Source organism: Silurus meridionalis, chromosome 22 (genome assembly GCF_014805685.1).
Source record: "Silurus meridionalis isolate SWU-2019-XX chromosome 22, ASM1480568v1, whole genome shotgun sequence".
Taxonomy (NCBI): Eukaryota; Metazoa; Chordata; class Actinopteri; order Siluriformes; family Siluridae; genus Silurus; species Silurus meridionalis.
The window spans coordinates 20085892-20097552 of record NC_060905.1 but is presented as its reverse complement, the minus strand read 5'-3'; the positions used below and the strand labels follow the sequence as shown (position 1 = coordinate 20097552).

The following is an 11661-nucleotide window of genomic DNA, read 5'->3' as shown; positions in this document are numbered from 1 at the left end:
TGACATGGCAAAGGCTGTTAAAACTTATGTACATGTAAATTTTCACATTTTTTTATTTTAAATAAATGTTTAAACAAACTTCTTTCATTTTGTCATTATGAGATTTTGTTTGTAGGATGTTAAAGAGAATAGTGAATTGAATCTATTTTGGAATAAAGGCTGTAACATAACATAAAATGTGGAAAAAGTGAAGTGCTGTGAATCTTTCCGGATGCACAATAAGTTTAAAAAAACAACAACTGTAGTCTTTTATGGTTTTTGAAAGACACATGGAGAGAACCCCTTTCCATTAATTGTAATGGAGCAGTAGAGTGGTCCCATCTGCTCATGCAATTACAGCATGGGTGCGTAATTTAAAAGAAACAGTTCAACACGTCGATGATACGTGTTGTCAAACCATTCTTATTAAAGGCTTTCATGCTCGTTGCCCACCTTCCAAGTCTTAAATGATATAGCTTTGACCCAGAACACTTGTGTAAATTGATTCTAAAACAATATTGAGAAATGCTACATCTGTCTAAACTAAACGTTTTACCTGTTATTTGGGTTGTAGTTGGACTCACTGCAATAAAGAACACACATATGGACGATTCATACCACTGACACAAATAAACAAAACCAGTAACAATATGTAATGAAAACAATATTATACGATTACAATACTGAATACTATTGAGTACACCATTAACCATAAAACACTTAATGAAACAGTTCCTGAATCAATACTGAGGAATGTCTATCATCTGTTTAAATATAATATATATTTTGTTTGCTTGAGGTTTGTCATCCTGCAATAAAACCATACATTCAGACAGTTTAATACTATTGACTGAATACTGTCAGGATATGAGGGCTCCTGCTATGTCTAATTATTTGTTCTTGTGTTTACCTGTTCTTTCCCACCAGATAACGCCATTGTCTTTTTTATTTTTTATTTTGTTTTGCTCCGTCTCGAATTTGCTTTGGGACCTATATATATATATATATATATATATATATATATATATATATACTGTATAGATACATTTTTTTATTTTTTTTGTGGTTTTGTGACATTTAAAAAATTAAATTTTCATCAGTTTCTCTGCAGTTGGGATACAAACAATAGCCCATAATGACAACGTGAAAGAAGTTTAAGTATACGTCAAAAATGTATTAAATTAAATTTTGCATTAGCATTCACAGCCTTTTCTCAATACATTGTTAAAGTTCCTTTGGTACCAGTTGCAGCCTCAAGTCTTATTGTGTTTGATGCTAAAAGCTTGGCACATCTTTTTTTGGGCAGTTTGTCCCATTCTTCTTTGCATAACCTCTCGAGCTTCATCAGCTTGGATGGGGAGCGTCGGTGCCCAGACATTTTTAGATCTCTCCAGAAATGTTTAATCGGGTTCAAGTATGGGCTCTGGCTGGGCCACTCAAGGACATTCACAATTATCTTGGGTTTGTGCTTATGGTCTTTGTCCTGTTGGAAGATGAACCATAACCTCAGTCTGAGGTCCAGAGCGCTCTCGAGCAGGTTTTCACCCAGGACGTTGGGGTACATTGCTGCATTGATTTTTCCCTTGATCCTGACTAGCCTTTCAGTTCTGCTGCTGAAAAACATCCCCACAGCATGATGCTGCCACCACCATGCTTCACTGTAGGGATGGTATTGGCCAGGTGATAAGCGGTTACTTTTTTGCTCCAGACATGACTCATGACATTCAGGCCAAAGAGTTCAATCTATTTCATCAGAACAAAAAATTTCTAATAGTCTGAGAGTCCTTCATGTGCCTTTTACTGAGGAGTGGATTCCATCTGGCCACTCTACCATGCAGGCCTGATTGGTGGAGTGCTGCAGAAATGGTTGTTCTTCTGGAAAGTTCTCCTCCCTCAACAGAGGAACACTGGCACTCTTTCAGAGTGACCATCAGGTTCTTAGTCAACTCCCTGAGTAAGGCCCTTCTTTACTGATCGCTCAGTTTTGCCAGATGACCTACTCTATAAAGAGTCCTGGTGGTTCCAAACTTCTTCCATTTAGGGATGATGAAAGCCACTGTGCTAATTGGGATCTTTTAATGTTGTAGAAATGTTTCTGTCTCCTTTCCCAGATCTGTGCCTCGATACAATCCTGTCTCAAAGGTCTACAGACAATTCCTTGGTCTTCATGACTTTTTATGTGCTCTTACATCTACTGTTAACTGTGGGACCTGTGGGACAGGTGTGTGACTTTCCATATCTGAATTGACAACAGGTAGACACCAATCAAGTTGTAGAAACATGTCAAGGATGATCACTGGACGCAGGATGCACCTGAACTCAATTTTGAGTGACACGGCAAAAGCTGTGATACTTATGTAGATTTTTTTTTTTTAATTTGCAAAGATTTCAAACTTCTTACAGTTTGTCATTATGGGGTTTTGTTTGTAGAATGTTAAGAAAAAGAATGAATGTTATCCATTTTGGAATAAAGGCTGTAACGTAACAAAATGTGGAAAAAGTGAAGTGTTGTGAAAACTTTTCGGATAGTATTTTATGTTTTTTGAAAGACACATGGAGAGAACCCCTTTCCATTAATTATAATGGAGCAGTAGAGTGGTCCCATCTGCTCATGCAATTAGAGCATGGGTGCGTAATTTCAAAGAAACAGTTCAACACGTCGATGATCAGTGTTGTCAAATGGAGCGGCGAGGGCTCCTTATGATGGCAACTCAAACAGCCTCAATATTCTCTTTAAAATTAGCAGACAGGACACAATTATGATGTCCTAACTGGTAATGACACTGACATTTCACTTGAGCAGCACTCACACTATCACCATTTTTATTAAAGGCTTTTACAGTGAATGCTCGTTGCGCACCGTCCAAATCTCATGTATAAACAGGCACGACTTACACAAATGACCAAAATGACCAATGAGAAATTTGTTATATATGTGTACATTTTAAATGACATAGCTTCGACCCAGAACACTTGTGTAAATTGATTCTTAAACAATATTGAGAAATGCTACATCTGTCTAAACTAAACGTTTTACCTGTTGTTTGGGTTGTAGTTGGACCCACTGCAATAAAGAACACACATATGGACGATTCATACCACTGACACAAATAAACAAAACCAGTAACAAAATGTAATGAAAACAATATTATACGATTACAATACTGAATACTATTGAGTACACCATTAACCATAAAACACTTAATGAAACAGTTCCTGAATCAATACTGAGGAATGTCTATCATTTGTCTATTTTTTTCTTGTGTTTTCCTCTACTTTCCCAGCAGATGTCGCCATTGTCTTTTTTTTTTTTTTTTTTTTTTTTTTTTTTTTTATTTTGCTCTGCCTCAAATTCTTGTGGGGAACTTTTTTATTATATACATAAATTTTTTATTTTTTTTTCCTGTTTTGTGATTTATTTATTTATTTTTTATTTTTTTTACACAATAAAAAAAAATTTAAAAACAGAGAAATGTGTTGTCTGTCTAAACTGAAAATGATTTACCTGTAGTTTGGTTTGTGGGTTGACTTGCTGGAACAAGAAACATACATAAAGAAAATGTTATATGATTTACATAATTTAACACCATAGACAAAACGGAATATTACAGAACACAAAACATTTAATGAAATATTCTCTAAATGAATACAGAGAAATTTGTCAAATCTGTTTAAATGTAAAATTTTATACCTGATGTTTGGTTCAACGGATATCCGGCTGCAATAGAGAACATACATATAAACAATTTAATGGTAATGACACATTATAACAGACGTAGTGGTAACGTCCCTGCCTTGCCAGTAATGTGATAACTCGTTTCACTTTTTTCACTTTTTCACACCTTTGTGAACTTTGTTTGCCTTGCTGATTTGGATTTACCATTTACCGAACCGTTTAAAGAAAATCTAATGCTATGGTCACAGATGTATAGTATTGCCACATGACCCCAAAATTGAAGAAATGAGAAATCTGTGTACATTTTAAATGATATAGCTTTGACCCAGAACACTTGTGTAAATTGATTCTAAAACAATATTGAGAAATGCTACATCTGTCTAAACTAAACGTTTTACCTGTTGTTTGGGTTGTGGTTGGACTCACTGCAATAAAGAACACACATATGGACGATTCATACCACTGACACAAATGAACAAAACCAGTGACAAAATGCAATACCATAAAAACCATATTATACCATTAACAATACTGAATACTATTAAGAACACCGCTGACCATAAAACACTTAATGAAATAGTTTCTAAATCAATTCTGATAAATGTCTATCATCTATTTAAATATAATTTATATTTTGTTTGCACGAGTTTGTCATGCTGCAATAAAACCATAGAGTCAGACAGTTTATTACTATTGACTGAATACTGTCAGGATATGAGGGAACCTGCTATAGCTAATTTTTTTCTTGTGTTCTCCTTTCCTTACCCACTAGATGTCGCCATTGTGTTTGTGTTTTTTTGTGGGTTTATTTTTTATTTTTTTGCTCTGCCTCAATTTTTTTTTGGCAACTTTTTTATTATATACAGTTTAGTTTTTTTTTTTTTCTTTTTCTTCTTTTGTGCTTTTTTTTTTAGACATTAATTTTTTTTTTCAAAAAATATCAGTTCTCTGCAGTTGGTTTACAATCCTCTCTGTAGTAGACTGCTAAGACTGTCTCGCGTGCAGCCGACCCCGGTTGAATACTACTTATACAATTTAATATCGTCAGGACAATTTAACACCAATGAGGGGAAAAAATAAATAAAATAAAAAAATGTTTGTAAATGAAAACTGAAATTCACTGTCAAAATAAGGGAGTCAATGCTAAGAAAGATCTTACATCTGTCTAAATTAAAATATATTTACCTGTTGTTTGGTTCAGTTGTTGTCCAGCTGCAATATAGAACATATATATAGACATTTCAATATAATTGACACTATTTAATAACATAGATTACAAAACACTTTAGAAAATAGCTTTTAAATCGATACTGCAGAATGTTACAGCTGTCTAAAGTGATATTTATTTACCTGCAGTTTGGTTCGCAGGTTGACTAACTAGAATAAAGAATATATATATATATATATATATATATATATATATATATATATATATATATATATAGACAATTACCACTGATACAATTTAAAACCATTGGCACAAATAAAAACCATTGTCCACAAAACCCTGAATGATGTTTCTTTAACAATACTGAGAAATATAACATATCTGTCTCAATCTAAAATTATTTACCTGCTGTTTGGCTTAAAGTTTGTCTCACTGCACAATCGCTTAAACAGCTGCTGAACTATTTTCTTAACCAAAACTAATAAAATGTCATATTTGTTCTAAATTATTTAAAAATGGTATACCTGTTGTTTGGTTTGATGGATGGACCACTGTAGAAAAGAACATACATATTATCAATTACTATTAATACCATTGAATACCAGTATAACTAAGTAACACTGAACATGGACTTTTTAAATGTAGTTCTTAAATACATTTGAAAGATGTGTTTTAACTATACTGGGTAATGCGCCATATCTGTACCTGCTGTTTGGTTCAATAGTTGTCCAGCTGCAATAAAGAACATACATATGGAAATTGTAATACGTTTAGTACTATTTAATCACATAGACCACAAAAACCAGGATAAAGTGTTTATTTAATTAATACAGAGAAAATGATTTACCTGTAGTTTGGTTTGTGGGTTGACTTGCTGGAACAAGAAACATACATAAAGAAAATGTTATATGATTTACATAATTTAACACCATAGACAAAACGGAATATTACAGAACACAAAACATTTAATGAAATATTCTCTAAATGAATACAGAGAAATTTGTCAAATCTGTTTAAATGTAAAATTTTATACCTGATGTTTGGTTCAACGGATATCCGGCTGCAATAGAGAACATACATATAAACAATTTAATGGTAATGACACATTATAACAGACGTAGTGGTAACGTCCCTGCCTTGCCAGTAATGTGATAACTCGTTTCACTTTTTTCACTTTTTCACACCTTTGTGAACTTTGTTTGCCTTGCTGATTTGGATTTACCGTTTACTGAACCGTTTAAAGAAAATCTAATGCTATGGTCACAGATGTATAGTATTGCCACATGACCCCAAAATTGAAGAAATGAGAAATCTGTGTACATTTTAAATGATATAGCTTTGACCCAGAACACTTGTGTAAATTGATTCTAAAACAATATTGAGAAATGCTACATCTGTCTAAACTAAACGTTTTACCTGTTGTTTGGGTTGTGGTTGGACTCACTGCAATAAAGAACACACATATGGACGATTCATACCACTGACACAAATGAACAAAACCAGTGACAAAATGCAATACCATAAAAACCATATTATACCATTAACAATACTGAATACTATTAAGAACACCGCTGACCATAAAACACTTAATGAAATAGTTTCTGAATCAATTCTGATAAATGTCTATCATCTATTTAAATATAATTTATATTTTGTTTGCACGAGTTTGTCATGCTGCAATAAAACCATAGAGTCAGACAGTTTATTACTATTGACTGAATACTGTCAGGATATGAGGGAACCTGCTATAGCTAATTTTTTTCTTGTGTTTTCCTGTTTTTTTCCCACTAGATGTCGCCATTGTGTTTTGTGTTTTTTTTGTGGGTTGTTTCTTTTTTTTGCTCTGCCTCAATTTTTTGGCAACTTTTTTATCATAGACAGTTTAATTTTTTGTTACCAAATGTTTTTGTTTTGTGCTTTTTTTTTAGACATTGAATTTTTTTTCGAAAATATCAGTTCTCTGCAGTTGGTTTACAATCCTCTCTGTGGTAGACTGCTAAAACTCCTGTCTCACGTGTAGTCGACCCCGGTTGAATACTACTTGTACAATTTAATACCGTCAGGACAATTTAACACCAATGAGGGGAAAAATAAAAAAACAAAAAAAAAATTGTTTGTAAATCACTACTGAAATTACTACTGAAACCATTTCACACCACTGTCAAAATAAATGAGTCAACACAAAGAAAGATCTTACATCTGTCTAAATTAAAATATATTTACCTGTTGTTTGGTTCAGTTGTTGTCCAGCTGCAATAAAGAACATACATATAGACATTTTAATATAATTGACACTATTTAATAACATAGATTACAAAACACTTTAGAAAATAGCTTTTAAATCGATACTGCAGAATGTTACAGCTGTCTAAAGTGATATTTATTTACCTGCAGTTTGGTTCGTATGTTGAATAACTAGAATACAGAACATATATATGGATAAAGTGTTGTTTAATTAAATACAGAGAAAATGTGTTGTCTGTCTAAACTGAAAATGATTTACCTGCAGTTTGGTTTGAGGGTTGACTTGCTGGAAAAATGTTATACCATTTACATAATTTAACACCATAGACAAAAACAGAATATTATGTAATATTACAGAACACAAAACATTTAATGAAATATTTTCTAAATTAATACAGAGAAATCTGTCAAATCTGTTTAAATGTAAATTTTATACCTGATGTTTGGTTCAACGGATATCTGTCTGCAATAAAGAACATACATATAAACAATTTAATGGTACTGACACATAGTAACAGACCAAGTGGTAACGTCCCTGCCTTGCCAAAAGAGGGCACCTTCGCCCGAGTTCTAAACATCTCCTTGAACCTCTAACGCTTCCTGCTTTTAGCATATTTACCTAGTGCTAATGCTACCTAAATTCAGGACGTATTGTGCTAACTCGTTTCACTTTTTTTCACTTTTTTCTTTGTGTCTGAAACCTGTTTACAACCATTAACCTTCGTATTTTTGCCTGTGTGTTTATCGAACTTTGTTTGCCTGATTTAGATTTCCCATTTACCGAACCTTTTGCCTGCCTTTTCTCTGCACCCTCTGTTTAATAAATTGATTTGGATTCCAACCCAAATACCTCAGCGTCATCAGATATTCAAGAGTTGGAGTTTGTTGTTGCTTATCAGGGAGAAATGCGAGCGGCCTAGCTAGAACAGCTAAAGGCACACCAGGACACTAATACACATCTCTTGCAAGCCCTCCAAGCTCTGCCAAAAATGGCATTACCAGATAAATTTGACAGCCCTGCCAATCGCTGTCTCGTGGTTTTTTTTTACATGCAAGGTATATTTCTCACACCCACCCACCGGGGAAGTATTCGAATACCCAGCAGTGGGCTGGACATCTCTAGCCAACTGCTTAACTTGTTCCATGTGACCCTCCTCAGAGGTCACATCTATAGCCTCAACAACTCTGGGGGGTGAACTCTTGTGCCCCCTGCCTGAGAGAGAAGATCCCTCCTGAGAGGAATATTCCAGGGAGGGTGGTCGAGAAGGGCTGCCAGGGCACAAACCATGGTCTGTACGGCCACCACGGGGCCACCAGGAGGAGACGGATATCTGGTGAACATTCTCCAGAACTCCCAGAAGCAGCATGGGGAAAAGCGTCGAAGCGTAGCTTTGGCCATGCCTGAGCCAAGGGATGGAGGTGTAAATGAGAACCAGAGGGACAGTGTGATGTCCCTTGAGTCACAAACGGGTCTACCTGTGATGGAGAGACCACCTTGATGACCTCTTTTCTCAGGACAGTGTTTACCTCTTGTTCCATGACCAGAGCCTGTTTGGGTCCCACTAGGGTCCCAGCCGAACTCAATCGTATAGCCTCTGTCTACAGTACACAGGACGAAACAAGACACCTCTGGCAGAGCTTCCCAGGCTGCTATGTAGTCCCTTATGGGAATCAGTCTCTCGAGACTGACCTCTGGTATGCTCAGAACCAGGGCTACGTCTTTTTCCAGCTCTAGCAGTCTTGAAGGAGGCAGGAAGTTCTCCAGGTGTGCTGCAATATCGGGCGGAAATAGAGGAGGATTCTCGATGGTGCTGGTTGTGCCCTAAAGCATTGATTGTGGCATGGTTGACAGACCAGGTCCCTGGGGGGGAATGGTCCGTGTGATGAGGTGCACCACGCCCTTTCTCGGCAGGGTTCCCAGAATGTCCAGTGTGAGGACTTCTTGGCAGAAGCCCTCTAATTGAAAGTGACAGTCCTCAGATCTGTCATCTCACTGGGGGCTTCATCCCAGAACGTCGTACAGGATCTCTGGTAGGGAAAGTGCAAATTGCAACGTTCTGTTTCTGAAACTCTCGATGACAATGCTGCCACCGGCTATTTGGCCCCCTGAAACCTATCGACTCCAGTGTTTTTGGACTATGCCGAATAGGCCAGTCGGCACTAGAGTGGCGTCTAGCAGCAGGGCCCTGTCTTTATCGGAAAGATCCGATAAGGAGAGTGCCCACCGGGAGCGGAGCGTATGCATAGACATGCGAGCACAATGTGCACAGTCGGCTCCCTCAAGAACCAACTTAGCATGGACTGATTCCAGGCAAGCCACACATAGGCATAGCTGAAAGGTGTGCTTTGACTTCTTGCTTGCCTTCATACATATATATTTTTTTCACATAAACTGTAAGACGTACAATATGGACAGACAATACACACAGAAGTTAGCGCCGGCTGCTTCCTGGTCGTGACGTCACCTCACCGGTGACGCCGCACTTTACGATTGGATGGATTACACACGTGATTCAGAGTGTGGACAACATGGAAGCGTTCCCAATTCATTTTGACACAGCTCGAGTTCCTAAAAGGGAACTGTGGTTCGATGTGATGGTTGTCCTGCTGCATTAAAATGCATATATATGGACAATTTAATACAATTGACAATTCTGAATAATAAAATTCTAAATAACTCTTAATAATAAAAAACAGTTTATACCATTGTCACAATTTAACACCAATAACCACAAAAACCGCTCCAGAGAATCAATCTAGAGAATTTTTTTAACAATACTGAAAATTTTTCATGTGTTTAAACTTTCTTTCGGCTTTTCCTGTTAGGGGTCGCCACAGTGGATCCTCCGCATGTTTGATTTGGCACATGTTTTTACGCTGGATGCCCTTCCTAACGCAACCCTCCCCATTTATCCGGTCTTGGGACCGGACCGGCACTGAGAGTGGCTGGGGTTGGTTCTCTGACCGGGGATCGAACCCGGGCCGCAGCGATGAGAGCAACGCATCCTAACCACTAGACCACCAGGGGACCTATGTATTAATTGTTTGGTCCGTAGTTTGACTATCTGCAGTAAAGATAAATATGGATAATTTGAACATATAAACTATTTAATACCACTGACATGTTTAAGCACTGAGTGTTTAAACTGAAATTTGTTTGTTGTTTGTTTCATATATTGACTTTCAGAAGTAAAAAAAACCACATGAACAATTTAATAGCACGGGCACAACTGACCACAGAACACTTGAGGAAATAGTTCCTAATTTAATCCTGATAGATGTCACATCTCTCTAAAGTAAACTTTAGTTACCTATTGTTTGGTTTGAGAGTTGTCACAGAGCAATAAAAACATACATATTATCATTGACTACAAAACACTATAGGAAACAGTAAATTAATACTGTAAAATATTTCTGCACAAAATTCAAGTTTATTTACCTGTTGTTTGGCTTGTGGTTAGTCCCACTGTAATGAAGATCATGTTTTGTCAGTTTTAAACGTAAGATGTTTAACATACAGAAAAAAATATATAATAAAATATATATATATATATATATATATATATATATATATATATATATATATATATATATATATATTCTTTAACATGCATCACACACCAATCTAGCAGTCAAAGTTTGGAGAGATGAATTAATTTTTTTTTTACTTTCATTTTGTATTTATAATGAAAGGGCAATCATGTAGAGGATTTTTTATATAAATAAGGTTATATTTTTTTTTTGCTGAATAAAATGAATTTTTCCTGTCTATGGAGGAGACCTTTGGGACAACCTGTAGTTCAGTAGTCAGAATCTTACCATGGATGATCAGCACACACAGTGGAATTAGATGCATCATTGTGTATAACTGGATCAAAAACATCAAATCACATCATTATAATACATTATTTAGGAAACTTCTTACATTTTCTTTCTCATCAAAATATAATTTTTTCTTAGTGTAATTAATTGAAATATTTTGGTCCATTTACATTCTCAGCTCCACTACTAATACTTTTACTATTACTACTTATAATTATTTTTTCTTCTTACCTGTTAAGCTACTGCAGAGCAACCTCTGAAAAAGTTACCCTGCTCTCTTTCTGTCTCTTTCTGTCTGTCTGTGAGTATTGATGCCTCTCATACCCTTCAGCAACCTTCTAAAAAAAGTACATAAATAGAGAATGGTGGTAAGTGGGTGGACCATACCTATAGGACCATACCCTGTATGGAATGTCCTAAACCAGGTATTGGGCAAGTCCATTTCCTTGTTCTTTTGCCAGTTATATTTTAAACAAAACAATTGTGATAAATGTTCTGGTGTCAGTTTATGATCAGTCACTGGTTGAACAGGATGTTGTAAAGTTACATTCAAATGTTCTCTTTAAGATGAAGCACAGAAAGGATTTTTTCTCAAGGCAACATTTATTTATATATCTATTAATCTAATAAATCTATTAATATTTTTCAATAATCAGAGACTTTGGCAGTTAAACTCTTAAACTCACCCTACATTTAGAGTAATGTGTAATGTGTCGCTTGTGTACCACCCTAAAAAAAATTCTTAGAATTTCAGTGAGAATATTTAACAATT

At 35.7% G+C, this 11661-nt stretch overlaps 1 protein-coding gene across 1 annotated transcript in view; it reads right to left on the bottom strand.

Moving 5' to 3' along the window:
* LOC124376176 (alpha-tectorin-like) overlaps window positions 1-11243 on the bottom strand; it is a 28587-nt gene extending 17344 nt beyond the window's left edge. The window contains 18 exon segments of the mRNA XM_046835135.1: window positions 536-562; window positions 3017-3043; window positions 3485-3511; window positions 3671-3697; window positions 4054-4080; window positions 4841-4867; window positions 5348-5374; window positions 5529-5555; window positions 5671-5697; window positions 5857-5883; window positions 6240-6266; window positions 7047-7073; window positions 7212-7238; window positions 7327-7353; window positions 7504-7530; window positions 10507-10533; window positions 10887-10935; window positions 11121-11243. Coding sequence (XP_046691091.1) covers window positions 536-562; window positions 3017-3043; window positions 3485-3511; window positions 3671-3697; window positions 4054-4080; window positions 4841-4867; window positions 5348-5374; window positions 5529-5555; window positions 5671-5697; window positions 5857-5883; window positions 6240-6266; window positions 7047-7073; window positions 7212-7238; window positions 7327-7353; window positions 7504-7530; window positions 10507-10533; window positions 10887-10926 — 472 coding nt within the window. The 5' untranslated portion in view covers window positions 10927-10935; window positions 11121-11243.
* Between the last annotated feature and the right edge of the window lie 418 nt (window positions 11244-11661).